This window comes from Hirundo rustica, chromosome 23, assembly GCF_015227805.2.
Source record: "Hirundo rustica isolate bHirRus1 chromosome 23, bHirRus1.pri.v3, whole genome shotgun sequence".
NCBI lineage: Eukaryota > Metazoa > Chordata > Aves > Passeriformes > Hirundinidae > Hirundo > Hirundo rustica.
In genome coordinates this window covers 1684672-1706109 of record NC_053472.1, presented here as the reverse complement: position 1 = coordinate 1706109, position 21438 = coordinate 1684672, and the positions used below count along the sequence as shown (strand labels likewise).

At 48.3% G+C, this 21438-nt stretch overlaps 1 protein-coding gene across 6 annotated transcripts in view; it reads right to left on the bottom strand.

Moving 5' to 3' along the window:
- CDON (cell adhesion associated, oncogene regulated) overlaps positions 1-21438 on the bottom strand; it is a 56382-nt gene that overhangs the window by 12057 nt on the left and 22887 nt on the right. For all 6 annotated transcript variants that reach the window (XR_009208478.1, XM_040085160.2, XM_040085162.2 and 3 more), the window contains exons 4-15: positions 21273-21419; positions 20847-20990; positions 19849-20136; positions 18774-19043; positions 17487-17825; positions 13229-13521; positions 10305-10479; positions 8023-8151; positions 6541-6747; positions 5705-5886; positions 4454-4559; positions 1173-1295 (exon numbers count right to left, since the gene is read on the bottom strand). Coding sequence is in view for 5 of the 6 variants with exons in the window: in XM_040085160.2 (XP_039941094.1) it covers positions 1173-1295; positions 4454-4559; positions 5705-5886; positions 6541-6747; positions 8023-8151; positions 10305-10479; positions 13229-13521; positions 17487-17825; positions 18774-19043; positions 19849-20136; positions 20847-20990; positions 21273-21419 (2403 nt within the window). In the remaining variant the exon portion in view is untranslated. The remainder of the gene's footprint in view (positions 1-1172; positions 1296-4453; positions 4560-5704; positions 5887-6540; positions 6748-8022; positions 8152-10304; positions 10480-13228; positions 13522-17486; positions 17826-18773; positions 19044-19848; positions 20137-20846; positions 20991-21272; positions 21420-21438) is intronic.

The following is a 21438-nucleotide window of genomic DNA, read 5'->3' as shown; positions in this document are numbered from 1 at the left end:
CGTGGCTGCAACTGCTCTAACTCTCAACTTGAAAGAGCACAAATCTTTCCACTCCTGAGGTCAGGAAAAACCACAACACTCATTTCTCTCGCCCAGGCTCTGCCAGATGACCTACCCTTATCTGATGTGAACCCTGCTAACCCCCTTTACAAACCACACAGTTGAAGATCAACCAAGAGATGAACAGAAAATCACCCAAAATGAGATGCTAGTTTAACCCAGGAATTGCATTTACATTCGTTTCCAGTACACCACAGTTCAGATTTATTCCATTTGGCACTAAAAACCTAAAAGAGACGCCTGGCTTAGGAGTGAAGCTGGTCAGAGAAATACAAATACCTACATGAAGGTATGTTGGATAAGCTGGATCACCCTTATAAGCCTGGGGGAGATAAATTTTAAGGAAGAGGCAGTGTGAATGACAGATTACATCTTGCCCCTTTTAAAATGAGAGAAGAAAGTTATATTCCTTGCAGGAGAGAGACCAACTGTGTGTACAGCCTTGCAGCCCTGCAGCTCCTACTCCTTCCTTCAAAGGTTTCACTGCTCACTTTGCTGAATTTTGATGCTTCCGCTCCCAGAGGGCTTTTTTTTTTTTTTTTTAAAACATTTTTTCATAGCACTGCATTTGAAGTTTACTGTCTGCATTTTCCCTTTACAGCCTTACTTGGTTTTAGAGATTAAAGGAGACAGGAATTCTTCGCAAAATAAATGTGACTGCCATATCTGACACTTCCCGAGAACAGTACAAACTTTGTGCCAGAGGCATGCAGGATTAGGGATGGAGGCAGCCAACACAGCCATCAATTGCCGTGGTCTGCACTTATACAACGTGTCACAGAGCCCTGAAGACATAAAACAGACGTACAAATCAATTCTGTCATCTTCAGGCGCATGGTTGTCTCCTAAGGAGAGGCCATCAGCACCGCAGAGGCAGCAGCGCTATCTCCGAGGGCAGGCAAAGCTGCAGAGCTCTGCTGAGCGCCTCAGGAGCGCAACGGATCGCTTTCCATATGTTCAAAACAACCCCAGCTTCAGAAGACAAAACAATCCTCCGAAACATTCCAGAAAATCATGGTCATCGTGGCAGCTGACTTTTGTGCTGCACAGAAACTCCCCCAGCGGATCGTTCCCGTCCCAAAGGCCACCTCGGCTCGGCCCCGCAGCCTCACCTTTGGTCTCGCAGATCATCACGTTGCTGTACTCACTCTCCCCACCCTCGTTGTAGCACTGCATCTTGATGTCGTAGGAAGTTTCAGGCTGCAGGTGATTTATCAGGTGCCACTGCTTTGTACCTGCGGGGGGACAAAAAGTAAATCGACCGCAGTTCAACTGCCCACAGGAGGCAGAATTATGGATGAGTGCATTGCAAGGACCTTTTCTACTAAATGCAGCACTGCAGCTTGTCTTGTTAGCATAAAAATCTTCAGTAACAGTTTATGGAGTTAGCTGAAACCATGGTCCATGAGTGGCATCCCTGCTCGTGGCAGAGGGTTGGAACAAGATGATCTTGAAGGTCCCTTCCAACCCAAATTATTCCATGACTCTTGCGTTATCTTGTGAAATTGATTATTAGAAGGGCCTTGAGGGTTTTTTCAGTATATTCTTTTAAAGAAAGTCTTTCCCTACAAAAGCCAGAACTCACTAAACTCATGTCTCAGACATACAAGTGCCCACACATGTGCATTTAAATTCAACAGCAGCCCTGTGCACCCCAAACACGGGAACTGCCAAAGGGATGGGTTTAGGGTGGATTATGCTGACTATTTACAGTACACCGGGCAAATAACAAGGAAAACTGGCACAGAGAGCTTGGGACAAGGGAAGAACTTGGCTGTGAGCAGCCCTTCTCGAGGTGAGGGGTACCACTGCAGACATCGGTGTCTGGACACATCTGAGTTGCTCAATTTGGCCGAAACCCCCGAATAATTGAAAGCGCATTTTCTGAACCATCCTGGGAACGCAGCAAGGCTGTCCCGGTGCCACTGCCCCTGCGGAGCCCGAGCCCCAGCCCGGGCCAAGCAATCTTCTCTAATAGGATGGTTTTGTCATCTCTGGCCCCCGGCCAGCATTTCATTTAGACACCCTCCTGAAGTACTGAGCACTTCAGGATAAATCACTCCCAGTTTTTACTTTCACGGGCTTGTGACAAATTTTACCAAACAGCGACCCTATTTCTTTTTTTTTTTAAGGGAGTTTAATTAACTGTTCGAGTGCTCTTAATCCCTCTTGGAAAAATACCACCTTGAACTGTTTCCACTGTTTCTAAGGAACCACCTACTGATTTAAGCATTAATAAAAAGGCTTGGCAGGCTTGGGGCTGTCAGTGTGATGATGCTCAAACTCCTCCAGGACCCCAGCCCAGGTGCAGACCCCTCTGCCCGGCCCCAGCAGGGTGGGGGCACCCACAGGATCCCCCTGCACCAGGGGCTGTCCGTGCCCAGCTGTACGTCCCAGTGAGGATGGACAAGCCCTGGTTGAAGCTGGAACCGCCTTTCCCTAAATCGCACGTTTTCCCAAGATTCAGGCTCGCTTTTCCCGGCTTCCCCACCCCCAAGCATTCCTTTCGGTAATTACTACACCAGGTTTTAGGTTTCCGCTTCAAACCATTAGTGGGACTGGAATCAGTACAGGCACTTTAACTGTCCTCTCCGTGCACCATTAGCGAGGGAAAACATTTCAACAACTGACATCAGACTGCATTTACATTTAAAATTCAATCTCCAGGATCCTCGGAACAGAGAAATTCGAAGCAGAAACAGAGAAATGCAGACCATCCCTGCAGGACAGGGGTGATTTTGTTTTTTTCTTTTGTTTAAAGCAGCTGAGAGATACCGAGGAGCCATCAGAGTCAAGCTTTTGGCTTGTTTTTTTTGCTTTCAAATAAAATCTGATTTTGCCTGTAGCGGCATTTATAAGGAAAAAAAAAAGAAAAGGTTTCTGCAGAGTTTTGAATGTCTCGAAAGACAAGACTTAACAGGAAGCGGTGAGGAAAGCCTGCGGCAAGCACTTAGCACAGGCATCACAACACTTTTTCCACAACTCATGCAGTCATTTCAAGATAAAATTCCCTGTCAAAAACCAAATTAATTCAAAGCTAACGAGGGGGGGGGGGGGGAAGTGAAGAATGAGTGATTTATGGCAAAAATACCTTAAGTCACATGTTCCTCTACATATTTCACATCAAGAGCTTCCAATCACAACTTAATTGAAAATAGTTCTCTCCTTTTTTTTTTTTTTTTTCCCTCCTGAAAAGCTAATTTAGGGGAGTACAGTAAAGAAAAGTTGAAGTTTAAATCTTTCCACCGAGTGATTTCTGTTGCAGGCTCTGGCAGAGCAGAGCAGCTGCTAATGGTTTCAGACTGCCACAAAGAGTTCAATACACACACGCTCGGGGAAAAAAAAAAAAAAAACAAAAACGAAACAAGCTAATTTCACAGCACAGTGGAGCCCACTTAAACAACTAACTGCTCAGTGTATAAGATTTATAAACACACAAGTTCTGTCTAGCAAAGGCTAAAATACATTTGCAGATGAAGGTGCAGCCTGCACAAGGTTCTTTAAAGCCTCTGAGCTCAAACTCTGGATCTTTAATAGCTTTATAGTGTGCAAAAGCTTATGTCATGCATCAAAGTACTATGTGCAGTATTGTCTGGCAGGGGAAAATTTTCAAAATAAAGGTCCACTCCTCTTGTAACTGAATAAATGAGGGGGAAAAAAATAATTAACGTCATCGGGCCAGAATGAGATCACTGCATTTGCTCAGCCCGAGCAATAAGGACGTGAAATAAAATAATGTTAAAAGGGTTTTCCACTTCTGGACTAATATAGACGTTATCTAATAACTTCTTCCAGGAAAATGATGATCTAATATGCACAGGGGAAAAAAAATAACTTGATTAAAAGGCAAAATGAAGCACAAACACACTTGCATTTGCAGAGTGCTACAGCACTTGAGGCTAAAAGCGACTTCCTTATAGAAGGAGAAGTGATTAGGCGAGGTAAGAGGAGAGAAGGGCAATTACACACAAGGTACTACCAGCTTAGAAAGTCCATGCTGGGGTAAATAAATTTAAAAGCCAGCTAGTTGTTGGCACAGTCTGTACCCCAGATGTTTTTATCCCGGGTTAAACCTCACTTACACCGCTTTCTCTTTATACAACTTGAAGCTACACCAGTTTAACTAGACCTTCATTAGGGATTTGCAGCTGTGTAACAAGCCAAACTTAAAGCCAGTATTTAGCTCCCGAGCTTCCACGTCAAAGAGGCTTCAGAAGGAAGAAACCAGCTCACGTGTGGGCAAAACCCGACGTCAGGGAGTTGAGATAGCTCCTTCTGTGAGATATATTATAAAGACTGCTGGGGAAAAGCAGTTTAGATTTCCTATAAACACAGCCAACATGGCTACAGGGTGTTCTTCCCCTTCTCCAAGCACGCGTGCCCGGCCCCGTACCGTCCACGATATCCCGCTTGTAGTCGCTGTCGTTGTCGCTGTCCGTGGGCCGGTAATAGATGTAAAATCCTTGGATGGGCGTGTTGTTGTTGCTCGATGTGATGTACTACAAAAGAATTCGAAGAGACCGCGTGAGAGAAGGAAAGTTTTAACCGAGTCCTGCGGAGTTGTCGTCACCGAGTATCTCGTCCTCTGCAAAGATGAGTATTTTTAATGAGGTTGTGTAAGCCAAGGTGATTGAACTCCCCGGAGTTGCCACAGAGTAGGACTTGGATAAGAGACTGAGCTCAGGCCAACACTTTCCTCCCACTTCAATTCCCAAACCCTCAGTTAGGGTTTGACCATGCACAGCCTGAAAATTTGCATGATTAATGGAAACGAAAAGTTAAAACCATAAAACTCTTCAGAAAGAGTTAAGGTCACTCTAAAAATCAGCTCAGGAATCTTTAAGTTATGCAGCCTCCTGAGGAACCAGAGGTTATTTTAAGTTTATTATCCTTAACATCTCTTAAGGCTGAGCTAGCAGAGCAAACTAACACAGGGAACTCTACACATTAAATCCTCCAAAGTATACCAGGGGGTTAGATTTCAAAACAAGAGCAAAGAATTTCTGTGGGTTTCAATAAGGACTTTAAAGTACTTGTTTACAATAGACGAGGTAACAGGGGAAAGGAAAATGTTTCTCTAACATGAAACCTCCACTGGATGCGAGGCAAGACGGCGGGTTTGAAACACGCTCCCAAGCCAGCCCGGCCTGGATTGACAAAAGCAGCAGGAATTGAAGGAAACAGAGCCAGCTCACTCACAGCTCATGGCATGAACAGGGCTCGGGACAGAGTTAAGCCCACTGGTGCCTCTGATATGTCTGTGCCAGAGCAGGTGGACTGGGGCGGCCGCAGCCTCTCACTGGAGCCGCCAGTTGGGCACATCTGGCGTAACCCGAGGAGGGGTGTGTGAGCTCCCCGGGGAGCTGGAAGGGGAGTGGGGTGGAGGGAAGCCGGGAGATGGTGCCAAAAGGCACCAGACAACTGACAGGGCTGCCTCTGAGCGGGAAAAAGGGTCTGGAAACGGGGGGGAAAGGGCTGGAGAGGCACACGTCCCATTAACTCCCCCAGCTCCACCACACGGACGCGAGGTGCCGCGATCACCTCTCGGAGGAAAACCCCCGCTCGCCACTCCGCAACCAGCCAGCTCTTAACCCCCAACTTGGCGGCCCAAGCTGCGGGAAGAGCAGGCGGGCGTTGTACCCACCGTCCATTTGAGCATGATCTGGGTGTCGCTGACGGCCTCGGTGTAGGCGATGTGCGGGCCGGCGATGGGCCGGCTGGAGAAGCGGCCGGTGAATCCGGCCACCTGGTACGGGCGCGACGCCGCGCTCCGCGGGCTCTCGCCGTAGTTGTTCACCGCGATCACTCGGAACCTATACATTTCTCCTTTTAAGGGAGAAGAGGGAAAAGAAAGAAGCCCTTGTAGCGAAACAAGCGCTGGAAAGGGGATTCAAGGAGAGACTAAACAGATTAGGAAGTACTTTTTGTGCAACGTCCAGTTAGAAAAGGAGGGGAGGCCTTGCCACAGACTGATGTGGAGATAGAAACAGCTACTAGAAATCACCCAAGGAAAATCCAAAGGCTATTGCACACACAGATGGAGATACCTCCATCAGCTCAGGAAGTCCCTAAACTGGTGGGGACTGAGAAGATGCCTCAGAGGATCCCTATGACCATCCACTCCATCTTCTCTTGTGTTTTTTGCCTGAGTTTTCAGGGTTGGACACCGGAAGAAGTCAGGACACACATTTTTCCACTGATGCATTTTTCTCTACATTCTCAGTGTTCACTAGAAGGACAACTAAGTTAAAAATAGCAGTGATACACAACCCTCCTCTCCGCATGAACAACTATTAAAGCATGGTGGGTTTTTTTTCCACTTGGAAAGCCAGAAATCAACTTGAATTCACGTAACGAGCTCCTAGGCCATACACAAAACCCAAACCTAATCGAGCAGAAACAGGGTAATCCAAGCAGAAGTTAAAATGAAAAAAAAAAAAACCCCAAAGAGCTGCAGTAATGAAAGATCATTTCTAATACCCGGCTCCAAGTTCCGAACTTCCACCGACAGCTTGGAGGGAGAGATGTTGCCAGCTGCGACGAGCCAGTCGCTGTTGCGACCCAGACGTTTGTACTCCACCTTGAAGGCAGTGATGGGGGAGCCCCCGTTGGCACGGGGGATCCACGTGACGTAGACGGACGATTCCGATGCCGTGGATATCGTGGGTCGGTCGGGAGCTTCTGGAACTGAAAGGGGAAATTCGGTTGTAAGAGGATTAGAGTCCGCTGAAATTTGATTTTCGCTAACAACAGATTAGACTCGTGGCTGATGATGGCGTTGGATTTCACATGTTATCAAGGAGAATCTCAAATCCTCCTGAAATCACCACTGCCCTGACTCTGCTGAAAAGGATGGATGATGAGCAGACAACAGAGGAACTGATGATCTTATCAATATAATATTAAAAAATTACATGGTATTGCACTACCCCGACCATTTCTACATGAAAACAGACACATACACTAAGTGAACAGGAAAAACATGGTTATTATTTTCAAGCCCCAAAATCCCCCCCAGACCCAATGAAAACTTCAACCCATCTGCATTAACAGGTGCTGGAGAAATGAGAAGGAAGAGAGAACAAAGCATGCACCAGGATGTACTTACGGAACTCACTGAAGTTACAGGCAGCAGTGGGACAGAGAGAAGGGAAAGAGGGGTATTAGTAAATCCAGTTGTAAAAGCTGTGAGGCTTTACTAAACCAGCCTGGATTCATGAGCATGGAGCTGGTGCTGAGGAGTGGAGCAAGGAGCAGCAGGCTGGCAGCTCTGGGGCATGAAGCCGCCAGGCACAATTAAGGTCCTTGCGTGGCTCCTCTGACATTCAGTGCTGCCACAAGCTCAGCTCCTCGCCTGTGTTATTAAACCTCTCCACTTACCTTTGCCTTTACCCCATATTTTAGATACCTTTGAGATCTCATCTCCTGAGTAAATCTGCCTGAACCAGGCCAAGGAATTCAAAGGCTTGGGGAAGAGGGAGGTGAGAACAAGAACTATAAATGTGCTCTTTTCACTGGAAATCAGACCAAACGTCACATCTACTGGGAAGGGCTCGTATCACCTCACCATTAGAAATAAGCCTGTCCCTGGGAAGCTGCAGGAAAACATTCAGAACAGATATCACACACTTTGAGAACTTAATGCTCTGACACAGCCATTTCCCATTTCCTCTCCCTCTGGCTCTTTCTCAGTGGAAGGAGAAAGAAAGCCAGAGTATTTAGCAAAAAGAAACGACAGAAATGAGCAGTAAGAACATGGGTCGTAAGCAAAAATTGTCTTGATTTTTGAGAGCCACACATGCAGGCAGCAGCACCCTTGGAAATAACCTATGTCACAGAATAAACAGGAAACAGAGGAGGCAATACAAGCACCTGGAGCAGTAATAAACACAGGTTAACTCAGATGCAGCTCTTTGCAACACAACTTTTAGTGCCCGAATCACAAACCGTCCGCGCTCCTACCTCCACTGTGACGAGACAGGTCCGGAAGGACGACACCGAAATTATTTGTGCCTTCGTGAACAACGGGATGTTTGGGGATTCCCACGGGTGGAGATGGAGCCTGCGTGTTTTTCGAGGATGATGTTCTTTCTAAGAGGATTTGACAGACAGTACATCAGTGTAGGGCCTGCGTAAGGAAATGCTGTTTGTCAACGCTCACTCCACAAGGTCACTCGCTACCGTGCTGCCCTGGCTCCAGATCCCAAGCTGAACAGTCAGGATAGCAATCAGGGAGTTTCTCTGGGAGAGCAAGACAGATTTCCCACCCACTGGCGTGGGTGATTGACTGTCCATGTGCAGTACTGACATCCACAGCGCTCAGTGGTGATGTGCCTGTGCTGCCAAGCCTTCTCATCACATCATCACCAGGTGGGGAAAATTACACACTGAAATCCACGTCTAGAGAAGGAGTAAAAATGCTGTGGAAGCAGCTGGAGCCAGTACACCCGGCTGAGAGGGCTTTGGACCTGTGGCAGTGGGGGTAGCAGGACAGCGGGGAGCAGGATAGGGATGGCAGTTCTGACTCCTCCCAGTTTGCCAGGGATTGACCACAGGACAGTGAAGAGGAAGCATCAGCTGGGTTTAATATGATGGGCTGTGACGAGTGGCTTTGCTGGTGTGAAGTTTTCTCGGCCCCCCAGTAAGCTGGGAGGGGTTAGTAGTAGGAGGAACATGAGTACGAACACTAGGATGTCTTTTATGGAGAAGTATGGGTGGAATGGGATTTTGCCACAGTTTGCAACAATACCCTGGGGGTTGTTTGAACCTGACTTGCGGAGGAAAGTGGGGTGGAGGAATGTGCACCTGTGATGACAAAGGGAGGAGGTGTAGGGCAAAAAACTCAGGTAAGTGTGGGTTTTTCTACAGAGAATCCTCCTCAGACTCATCCTCTGAGGGTCTGTGCAAGGAAGGGGATGGCTGAGAACAGGCTGGGGATGGATGACTGTGGCCTCTCCAAACTGTGTCTGGCCTCATGGTAGGACACAGCCTATGAAGGACGGGCAGCAGAAGAACTCCTGTGTTAGAGGCTTCTTTGTGTAAGTAGGAGCCAAAGTAGAATCCCCATCCAGCCTGCTGATAGATGCAGATGAAGAATGAGGCTCCCTTTGGAGCAGGTGAGGGACCAATCAGCCATACTGAACATTTCTGTGTGTCTGGGCAAGGCTGGTGCAGGCTGGGGCTGTGTCTGCTGGGCCCTGTAGGGTGAGCAGCAGGTCAGTCAGTGCCTGGGAGGGACCTAGAGTTTCATCAGGCAGAGATGTTCTGGGGAGTTGTTGATATTTTTAGAGGGAGGGAGATTTTCAGAGGTTGGAGGCCGTCAGTTTTGTATCTGTTCATTGACAGAACGATGAGAAGGATGGATAGGGCAAAGGATCTAAGTATGTTTCATGAATTTCATTAAGATATTAAATTCTTTTAAAAAGTTTAAGCTATCCTGTCCTTCATAGAACTCCAGAAGGGTTTGAGTCAGAAGGAACCTTTAAGCTCATCTTGGTCCACCCCCTCCCCTGGGCAGGAACAGCTTCCACTATCCCAGGGTGCTCCAAGCCTCATCCAACCTGGCCTTGGATACTTCCACTGAGGGGGCAGCCACAGCTTCTCTGGGCACCCTGTGCCATGGCCTCACTTCTCTCACAGGGAAGAATTTATTCCAAATATCCCTTCTAACCCTGCCCTCTGTCATTTAAAAGCTGTTTTTGGACAGTAGGACAAAAAATATCTACTTGTTTGTGTGCTAAAGAGCACAGGCACCAGCGTCCAAGCTTGAAAGGAAAAAATGCTATGATTAGGAATGTTTGCTTGTTGCTGTCTGTGCACAACTATCATAACAGCTGGCTCGCGGTCAGCAGAGATTGTCACGGAGGTGTCTGCAAAGCAAACCAGGAACAGCTTTGTTGATGCATGAAAACTCAGTGGTGCAGAGTTTCTTCTGTGATTAAAAACCTCAACACGGACAGGCTGCTCCCGACTTTGCTCCTTAAAGCAAGAGAAACCTCGCAGCACAGATCTTAACAATCACCCCAAAAATAATATTATCAAGCTTTTAACAGCTTCTACTTACCAACAGCCTCACGCTCAGGGGAAGTTTGCCCTCCAGCAATTTTAGCTATTAGAGGCCGCTCTTTAGCAAATAAATTGCAGAATATTTCACGTATGGCTTAGCAGATGCCATTAAAGGACTGATGTCATTAAATAAATGTCTCTGGAAGGCCGGGACACTGGGCACATTGTGCTGCACCTACCCTTGCTGGTGCGGAACGTCAGCATGGCCGGCTGGCCCTCGCCCGCGGCGCTCCTGGCCACCATCAGCACTTCGTAGAGGCTGGAGGGCTCCAGCTCGGTGAGGCGCAGCTCGTTCTCGCTGCCGGGCACTCGCACCGTGTGCCAGCCGCCCGCCGCGCTCACGCCGTCCTCCAGCTGCGCGCATGGGAGAAACTGTCAGCATGGTGTGCTCGGAACCAGGGACTGCCCACACCCCAGTCATGCCCCAGAGCAGCTCTGCCCCTCACCAAAAGTGTTCTCCTACTTTTATCTATGGTTTATCTCCAGCTGTACACAAGGGAGAAACTGTCAGCATGGTGTGCTCAGAACCAGGGACTGCCCACACCCCAGTCATGCCCCAGAGCAGCTCTGCCCCTCACCAAAAGTGTTCTCCTACTTTTATCTATGGTTTATCTCCAGCTGTACACAAGGGAGAAACTGTCAGCATGGTGTGCTCGGAGCCAGGGACTGCCCACACCCCAGTCATGCCCCAGAGCAGCTCTGCCCCTCACCTAAACTCCTGTCCTACATTTACCTATGGTTTATCTCCAGCTGCGCACACGGGAGAAACTGTCATGTGCTCGGAGCCAGGGACTGCTCACACCCCAGTCATGCCCCAAAGCAACTCTGCCTCTCACCAAAACCATTCTACATTCACCTATGGTTCATCTCCAGCTGTGAACACAGGAGAAACTGTCAGCACTGCACGCTCGGAGCCAGGGACTGCTCACTGTGCCCCAGAGCAGCTCTGCCCCTGGCCAAAATTCCTGTTCTCCTACATTTACCTATGCCTTATCTCCAGCTGCGCGCATGGGAGAAACTGTCAGCATGGTGTGCTCGGAACCAGGGACTGCTCACACCCCAATCATCCCCCAAAGCAATTCTGCCCCTCGCCAAAACTGTTCTACGTTTACCATGGTTTGTCTCCAGCTGCACACACAGGAGAAACCATCAGCACTGCATGCTCGGAACCAGGGACTGCTCACAGCCTGTACTGTGCCCCAAAGCAACTCTGCTTCTCACCAAAACTCCTGTCCTACATTTACCTATGGTTTATCTCCATCTGTACACAAGGGAGAAACAGTCAGCACGGTGTGCTCAGAGCCAGGGACTGCTCACAGCCTGCATTGTGCCCCAAAGCAACTCTGCCCCTCACCAAAACTGCTGTCCTACATTTACCTAGAGTTTGTCTCAGCTGAGCACGAGGGAGAAACCATCAGCACTTCACGCTCAGAGCCAGGGACTGCTCACTTCTCCTACAAATCAGCAGCTTTGCACCCAGTTCCACAGCACTCCTCGGATAAATCTGTTTTCCTTCTCCATGCACATACACACAGCTGGTTTTGACTGTGTTTTTTTCCTCATTTTCACCTGTGGCTAAAACTACAAGAGCCCAAACGATTTTCAAGCCTTCAGTCAGCCTTCAGCTGTGTGCTACTAAAGGGCTGGACCCAACACCCTAATGAGGAGACCTTCCCTGGACTTCAGCATTTAAAATATTTATTGGCTAAATTGGGCAACAAAAGGTATGTCTTAGTTACTCCTTAAAGACTGGAAAAAAGTCAGCAGGGAGGCCAAAGATTTGGGTTTATCAATGCATGTCTTCTTTTCTTTTTTAAACAGAAACACTTTTTAACTTAGCAGTGAAACCACCAGCTCTGTTAAAGAAAAGAAAGACATTCTGAGTAGTCTCTTAAAGCTTGACCTTTGCAGGAAAACATTACCCCAAATCCCAAAGGAAAAGACAAAGATTCCACCAAAAATAAACTACTAAACAATATAAGACATTAATAAAACATTGGAGGCAGATCTAAACGCTGTGGATTACCAAAGGTTATGCCAGAGGTCTTTGTTCAACTATTTTCTTCTACAGCAACCACTCCAAGGCTTTTATTCCCCCAGCTTTTTTTTTTTTCCTCACTTAAAAGAGGGAAATCAATAAAATAATTTAATGACATAAAGAGAGCACCACCCTAAAAACCAGGATAAATTCAATGCTGAGAAATGCATGAGTGAGCACATTTAATGTGGAAAGGATTGGTGTGAGAGAAGGGAGAGCGTCAAAAAGGTCAAAAAAGCATTCAGAGCTTCCAGGGCTTATGTGAACCAACTGCCTTTGGATGAGAAATTATCACCAACAAACTCTGGCACTTGGTTTTCAGGAACCAACAGGTCAAAAATCTAAGCATTCCCCCCAGGCTAAGACAAGATCAGGATGTAGAGGATTAAAAAGCTTATGAAAAATAAATCAAACAGCTTTGCCACGCAGCAAACTGGTTTGCTTGGAAGAACAGATGCAGGCGTTGCTTGGTTCCGATTTCAGAATCACAGAACCTCCTGAGCTGAAAGTGGCCCACAAGGATCACGGAGTCCAACTCCTGGCTCTGCACAGGAGACCCCAGGAACCCCACCACGTGATGTTAAGTGAAAGAGCTCGGTGTTGACACACCATTTTTAATGCCACAGTAGGTAAATTACAGCTCACTTTCATATTTGATAACTTCAGTTTAATTGATTCCCTTCGGGACCCAGAGCGGTGATGTACTAAGGTAAAACTCAGCTTCCCTTCTGCTCTCACTCACAGATTCAAGCTGGCTCACATTTAAACGCATTTTTAACCCCACTGACTCTGCACACAACACGCCCTGGAGCCCCGTTCTCCATAAAGGACAACAAAAGCCTGGACGAATCTCACTTAAAACCAGACAGAGCAGCGTGTCGGTGACGGCGTCAGCCATCCCTCAAACGAGCTGTGTGGGCACAGAACGTCGTGCTTCAACTACCGCTGTCTTCTGCCTGGCCTGAGCCCTCCACCAGCACCGCCGGTTCCTCGGGAAACCCAACAGAACCGCCATGGGTCTGCGCCACGTCCCTGCCCGGGGCTGGGGACGGCTGGGGACGGTACCTTGCGGTATTTGACAAAGTAGGCGTTGATGGGCAGGCCCCCGGCGCGGCCCGGCCGCCACACCAGGCTGTACGTGTCCGGCTTCGGCGTCTGCGGGGGGCTCAGGATGATGGGCGCCTCGGGCGGGGCGGCCGCGCTCGACGCCTTCTCCATCGCCGCCGCAGCCGGAGGAGATTCTGTTGGAGGCGAGCTTGAAAACGCCACCTCCGCACCAAAATCGGCGCCGCTCTCGTCGCTCTGGGCGAGCTCCAGAGGGGCTGTTTCTCCCGCTCTCGTGCCAGCTGCTGAAGGAACTGCAAAGGGAGGGTCTGGTTACATCCCCACGATGACGTATGTTCGCCCCACGCCGAGGGGACGCTAAATCATTCCGGAGTGACATTTCCAAACAAGCCCTGCTGCAAAACGCCAGGTCCAGAGGTGTCCACACAGATCGGAGCCTGGTGCCAAGCTGCGGCCTGGGTGTTTTTTCAGGGCACAGCAGTGGGGTTCGGTTTGTTTTATTTGGTTTGGTGTGTTTTTTTTTTTTTCACAGTGGCAAAGAGAGAAAACCTGAAACTCAAGGTCTACAGGCACAGCTTGACCGTATCTCCACTAAATTAAGTCACGGCAATGCATGTTAAAAGAAATAAATAAGTATATATAGCTAAATTTGTGAGACAAACAGAGCAATTTGTACGCCGTTGTACAAGGAACTTTTCATGGCCTGCACTGGCACGCACACAAGAGGACATTCTCCTACCCCAGTTTCTGAGGTTTCAGCTGTAATTTAGAGAAGCTTTGAAAGCTGTACAACTCAACTACTTCATTTGAAAATTTATGCTGAGAATAAACTCAGTTTACAGGAAGATCTACGTGCAATTTAATACCGACGCATTTCTAGAAATCCTGCTCCAGCCTCCTCCATCCCATTTACTTTTGCTGGTATGAAAAAGAAATCTATACAGGATCAGTAGTCTAAAAGAGGCCACGAGACAAAAAAAAATCCCCGTTCGGCTGATGCAGGGCTCGTCAGAATTCCAGGCAGGAAAAGGGAGGCAGGTTGGACATCTGAGATTATCCAGGACAAGAAAACATCAGTATTTAAAGCAAGAAGGTTTGGGAAGCGGCGCAGCTCCTCAATGCTGCACACGGCGGCAGCGGCACAGCCAGATGTTCGGAGCCCTGTCCGTCCTTTCAGATTTGTGTAGGTTTATGTTACGTGCCGGGGTCTGGAAGGGGAAGGGAATGAAGGGAACTTGGTTTACAAAACAAACAAATTCCTTGGTAATGTAAAGCCGAGGCAGTGTTAGCCTGGCTGACTCAGATTCCTTCAAACCTCCATTAAAATACCAGCAGCAAGTGTGGCTGCTATTTTTGGCCACTTTTTAAAAAGCTGGGAAGGAAAGTTCTCCCTTCAAATTGAAGACACGCTCTGGGCAAGCATTCCTTGTTTGTTTCTTTTCACTTATTTAGCAATGCCACAAAACTCAGAGACAGGAAGAGGGCACCACAACGCGGGGAGGATGTCCCCAAAGCCCAGATGGTCTTAAAATGCCAGAACAATCCCCAAGCCAAAGGGTATCTCTGCTGTCAGTGGAGCAGCAGGAAGGGCGTGACATTGGAAACAAATGGGAGGAGGTGGCAGGCCCTCAGCACCGCGGCGGACCCCGAGGATGTGGGTGGGCACGGTCTGGTTTGACGCCTGCTGGCACCGGGGACACAGACTCTTGAGTGGAGAATGAGTTGTGGTTTCAGCTGGTGACAGCAGACCCACAGCCAGCGCTGTGTTCGCTGCTGCAGGAGGGCAGCCGTCAGCAACTGCCGGGTTGCTGTATTTTCGCTTTGGAGAACGACCCCTGGGTAACAATTCCCATTAAGTTAAGTCGGATCTCAGCTCTGTTTGCGAAGTTTCTGGTATAATTACTACCCGTATAACCCAGCACATCAGCCTTCTCTCTGCTGCTGTGTCATTATGCAACTTTTTTTCGCTGTTGCTCTCAGTGCCATCCCTTTCCCCTTAGCCATGGAGATTTTCCTTCCTCAGCTTCCCAATCCCACTGAGAACACCAGCAGCACTGAGCTGGGTCAGGCTGCACGCACCCAAAATCCTGATCCCACCAGCAACTCGAGAAGGACTCAATGTCCCAAATTTGTATTCATAGAACACATTGTAAAATAATTGTAAAAGAATGTATTCATAGAATCTTAGAATGATTTGGGTTGGAGGGGACCTTAAAGGCCATCCAGTTCCATGCCCCACTGACCTTCCACCTGGCCAGGTTGCTCCAAGCCCTGTCCAACCTCAAACACTCCCAGGGATGGGGCAGCCACAGCTGCTCTGGGCACCCTGTGCCAGGGTCTCTCCACCCTCACAGGGAAGAATTTCTCCCCAGTATCCCATCCATCCCTGCCCTCTGGCAGTGGGAAGCCATTCCCTGCGCCCAGTCACTCCAGGCCCTTGTACAAAACCCTCTCCATCTCTCTTAGGCGTGAGAAGGGGGTCTAAGATCCCCCACAGATCCTTCTCCAGGATCTGGCTGTGCCCTGGGTTTTACCTCTGCTGTACAAACAGGTCACATTCCCCTGGCACTTCCTCCCTGCCTCTTGGACAGCCAGAGGATCCTCCCTGCTTTGCAAGCTCTCCAAACTTCCCCAGGGGCTGGGGAAGCCCTCTGACAACCTGGACGCAGCACTCCAGTGAGGTCACCCACACCTGGCACGTGTTTCAGATCACATCAGGGCTTCTCAGAGCTTCTCTAAGGTTTCTGTGGGAGCAACTTCAGCCCATTTGTCCCTGAAACACCCACCTGTGCAGACTAAACGGTCCTTGTGGTTTTCATTCCCTCTCCTGCTACTCTGCCTGCCTGCAGTGTATTTTTCCCCTTCATTTCCATCAGATGAAGTTATTTGGGAGATTTAACCTTGTGTTCAGTAGCTCTGGGAAGCTCCTGCCATGCAGGCCAACCCCACAACTGTCTAAAAAAGACTCAGAAAAGGGAGGGCCGTGGGTACAGGATCCAGAGGCAGCATTTTACATTTTGGTGGTTTCTCACTATGATGGCAGCCGAAGTTGTCCTGCCTGCTGTAAGACCATGCAATGAATCACAGCCTGGAATAGATCCAGCAGAAGGAAAGAAAAAAAAAAAAGATGTATTTTTTTCAGCCAAATGGGCTCTCTTACTGTGTGCTGGGACAAGGCAAATTACAGGACTGGGTACTGAGGCTGAGAGTGCTTAAGCTGATCCCTTCTGCTGAAGAAATGCTCTGGAATTTCAGCTGAAGTCATTCAGGTGCTTCAGGAGTGTTACCTGGCAGGAATTCTTCATTAAACAGCTGAGTGTCTCAGCATGTCTTTGGCATGGCTGGGAGCTGTTCTAAACCCCTAACAGCCCTCAGAAAGTCCTCAGGGACTTTTATATCAAAACCAAATGCCTTAACCACCCTCTGCACCATAATCAGCAGCCAGTACAACGTATTAGAAACCGATAAAATTTAATAAACAAAGCATTAAAATTGAACTCACTGCCATAAAATTCTGAGGCAAAGCAGTGGGATTTTTCTCTTTAACACAGGCTGAATTCTGGGATGATATTTAGTTTCGTGTTTCCACTCAGCAAGGTCCAAAAATAACTGATTTATAAAACTACATGATGGGATCACTTTCTTGAGGTTTCTTCTTTCTTTTTTTTTCCCCCCTAAGTGAACCTTTAAGCATCTTTTCATGTTATTTACAGGAGTTTTAAACTCTAACCAAAGAACTTTACATATGGGGCCACATATTAAATCCCACTGACCTGAAATCTCCGCGGCATTCAGCTAAATTAATTAAGGCAAGGTGCTGAAAGAGGGGAGAAACTTAAGTAACTTAAGAAACTTAAGAGGGGAGTAACTTCACGCAACTAAAAATCTGTATCTCAGTTCTTGTGAAGGGAACTTGGGGGAGCTCAAACCTGACATTAATGTCACGTAATATTCCAGTGCGAGGAAGGGCACTGTCCCATCCTGGTTTAATGTAAGTAGCGTCTTTTCCTTGGAGCAATTTCAAGAAATAACTAAAAAATACCACCCCCGGATAGTTTTGATCACACAGGTGCAGTGCACACGTCATTCCTCCTCTGCCCAAGGTGGGAGGGAGGAACCGGTCCATGAAGACAACCAAGACTCCTCTGCTCCCTTTCCCCAACACTCCACCCCACCCAACCCGCCACTCCTTTCTTCTTTCGAGGCGTCCCTCACCTAAATCAGCGAGTCAAGAGGGCGGCCTGGGGCTTGCACTTACCGACCGTGAGGAAGGCGGCGGACAGGGCAGAGCCGTGCTCGTTGCTGGCTTCGCAGCGGAACTCCCCGGCGCGCTCCGGCGTCACGTTCCGCAGGCGCAGGGAGCCCCAGCCCAGGCGGGGCACCGAGGGGCACGAGGGCTCTGTCCCTGCCTGGGGAGGGCTCTGTGCTGTGGGGTGAAGCCCCCGGGCAGGGGGGCTGATCAGGAGGCCTCTGCTGTCGTACCAGCGGATCAGGGGAGCGGGAAAGCCGGTGGCATTGCAGGACAGGGTCGCGTCCCCTCCGGCCACCACAGTGGTGTTGGCTGGGGAAGAGATGATGATGGGGACAGAGTCTTTGCCTGGGGGGAAATACAACCAAAGAAGGAATTCAGCTAAGGGGTAGGACTCTTAATGCTGGAACAAGTCAATAAACAAGTCAATACAGCCTAAAAAAAAAATCACACGTGGTTCTTTCTAGCCATTTTAACAATTATTTCTTCTCTGCACAGCATCTCTAGACTCCCCTTCCAGACTGAAGAGATCAGCACAGACTCCTCCTTAGAGGAGGCTGATAAAAACCTACACTCAAACCACACTTTAAATTCTCCAGATGACAAAGGCTTGACTGTCGGCGAGGAACACAGAGCAGGCAAGGCTGGCTTAGTCCACTCCACACACACAGAGGCCATGAAATCTCTGCTCAGCCAGGCTCTGCACAGCTCACACCAACCACAGCTGGTCCAGAGAAGGTTCAAAGCTTCAGCTACGCACGACAGGGAGAGGACAGGGACAGCAACAGTCTTGCCAGCATCTTTGTGCCAGCAGAAATCAACTTCTCTGGGTATTAGAAGGTATCTTAGACAGAAAAAGAGATCAAAAAGACTACTGATACCTGATCCTGCCAATCTGATAGAGGGGAAGCGTGCATTAACCTCAGACCTGATGATTGTTGTGTAAACTTGATTATGGAACAGGCTTAACTACTCTGCAGCCAATACTACTAGGAGTACCAGCTCATCCAGCACAACAGGATCCTGATTCTATTTAAGAATAAATCGCATCAAATCCAATCATAAGCTGATTTGATTGCAGCTGATAATCCAGGTTTTAAATGTCGAGCAGCCACGCTACCCCAGAAATCCCTACATCTCTTAAAATCCAGCTCAAAGCACCTTCTTTGTAAGATTAGTGGCCAGAAACAAATTAATACATAATCTAGAGGGAAAAAAAAGAAAAACAACACAAAAGAATAAAGCTTAAAGTATAACTGCTTAACGTGAGCCCTTGAGGGCTGCAAGTGCTCCTACCTGGCTGGACACGGAGTCTCCCCGTGGACTGCACGAACCCAATTCCGTTGTTTGCCACGCACTGGTACAAGCCAGAGTCCTCCAGCGTGACCCCGCAGATCCGCAGGTGGCTCCCGGCGGGGAAGTGTCGCGGGGAGGGACGGAGAGGAGCGGCGTTGTGGAGCCAGGCCAGCGCGGGAGCGGGGCTGCCGCCAACGTCGCACCAGAAATGGACGCTCGCCCCGGCGGCCACGGTTTCGTCCTGCAGCCCCCTGGAGAGCGAGGCAGGTTCTGGAAATGGAAATGATTCCATGTAGGCGACTTAGAGTAAGTCCCGAAAAAACCGCTGGGAAACATTACACAGGTTTATCGCATCCAAAGGCTGAGCAAGGACCACAAACTGCGCAGCCCGAAGCTGGTTTTCCCACACCTGGGCTTATCTGAATGGTTTCTCCCTTTTATTCCAACAGCCACATGTTTGCATTAATCTTGTAAATAAAACACTTCTATTTTCAAAACAATTACTTAGCGACATCCCCCTAGAAGAGGTGTGTTGTGTGTCAACACTCTGTTTTCTGAGTAACTCTAGCATACGCATTTTAAAACCCAAACAAAATCTGTCACGAATGCAGAAAAACTCAAATACCAGGAAAATCTGCTACAATGGAAAGGGGAGGTGAGGAACAACTAGCAGCCAAACAAAATAGGCTGACTATATGATTATGTTTCTTTTGCTTTTGTTTATGTTCTCATCCAAACATATCACCCCTTCCCTCGCCAGCTTTTTGTTCACATACAACCTCAAAAGAAGCAAATCTGGTCCCTGGCACATTACTGCACTGGCACTCTGTAGGAAAATAAATGGATCAGTTCTTCCCTTGGAGTTTGTTATCCTTCTCTGTTTCGTTATTTCAGATAATGGTTTGAAGAGATAAACAATTACGGATTTTAACTTGGGAGAAATGATGGGATACGGTCATTATAAACAGACCTGTATTCTTTATTTTAATACGCTTAAGGCTGAGAAAGAATGCAAGGCCGTTTGGAAGCACACGCCAAAACTAGCAGGTATACAAAGGGTATCTTCACTCCTTACCAAGTACAGTAAGCGAATAGTTAACATATTTCACTGTTCCAGAGTCACTTCCCACCACGCAGGAGTAATTTCCAGCGTCCCATGGCTCGAGCCGGTCCGTGACCAGGTGAGAGTGCAGCAGCTTCCACCTGCCTCTCCTCAGCACATCCCGGCCGTCCTTCACCCAGCGGATGGGGGCTGGAGCTGACCCACTGACCACACACTCCAGGGTCAGGGAGCTGTGCCGGGGCACTGCCAGGCTCTGGGGAGCCAGCGGGTGAAGGATGTGGGAGCCACCTGAAGAAGGGCCTGGAGAAAAGGAGATGAATCGTGGAATATAATCACGGAATGGTTTGGGCTTCTGGTCACCTTCCACTAGACTGGGTTGTTCCAAGCACTGTCCAGCCTGGCCCTGAACTCTTCCAGGGATGGGACAGCCACAGCTTTTCTTGGCAGAAAGCTCACAGGGACTCACCACCCTCACAGGGACCCAACATCTAACATAAACCTACTCTCTATCAGCGCCATTCCCCCTTGTCCTGTCACTCCAGGCCCTCTCTCTCCATTTTTCTTGTAGGCTTCCTTCAGGTACCGGAACGTCACAATTAGGTCACCCCTAAACCTATTTTACAAGCTGAACAATCCTAATTCTCTTGGTTTTTCCTTGAAGGAGAAACGAATCAAGTTTTAAACCGCACCCTCCCATCCCATTCGCTGTCCTCCTCCAAGTCTTTCAAACACCACACTCGGGACTGAGCACAATGTCTTCCAGAAGTCCTGCTCCAAAATAGATTTGGGGACAGAAGTATTTGCAGTATTCCCTTTCCAGAGGTGACTGCCTGGGTTTTGAAAAGCAGTCCACAGTTGGGGGAAGTAAGAACTGAATGTGCAAAGAATGCAGGAGAGCTCTTACATAACACGGTGTTGGAGGCACTGATATGTCCTTGCTGAAAACCCCAGGGATGTTATTTATTCTGTTTGAGCTGTATTAATTCTGGAAAGCTGAACTGAATACTCACGTGTGACTGTGAGCTTCCGTCCAGTGAGCTCTACTCTGAGGTCGTGAGTAACTGGGTTGTACACTGCACACTTGTAGGAACCTTTGTCTTCTAAAGATACATTCAAAATTTGCAGGTTTCCAGATGGAAGAATTAGGTAGTTGTCTAAACAAGTGGGGAAGATGAAAAGGCAGTTAAAATTTAATTTGGTTTCAAAAGATTTTTGCTGTTTTTCAAGTTAATTTGTCTGCTATACCTATTAATTCTACACACACAATCACAAAGAAACCACCACGCAAAGGAGACTCATTTCCAAGGGTAGGTTTAGATAAAGAGATCTGCACAGGAAGTTCTGCAAGTTTCCAGAGGATGTTTTTCCTTTAGGTTCAAAGAAAAAAACTCCAGGCAAGCTTTTGTTGGATGCTTATATTGCACAAAACATCTCACCTGTTGATTGTTCCAGCCATTTCCCCCGCACTTGGAAGCGAACCTGTGCTTTGGGGTGACTTTCTGGCACCTTGCACCCGATGAGAGCTGTGCCTCCTTCCTCTGCTGCAACAGCAGCCGTCCCCAAGGCATCAAAATCAGCCAAACCTGCAGAGAGTCGGGAACA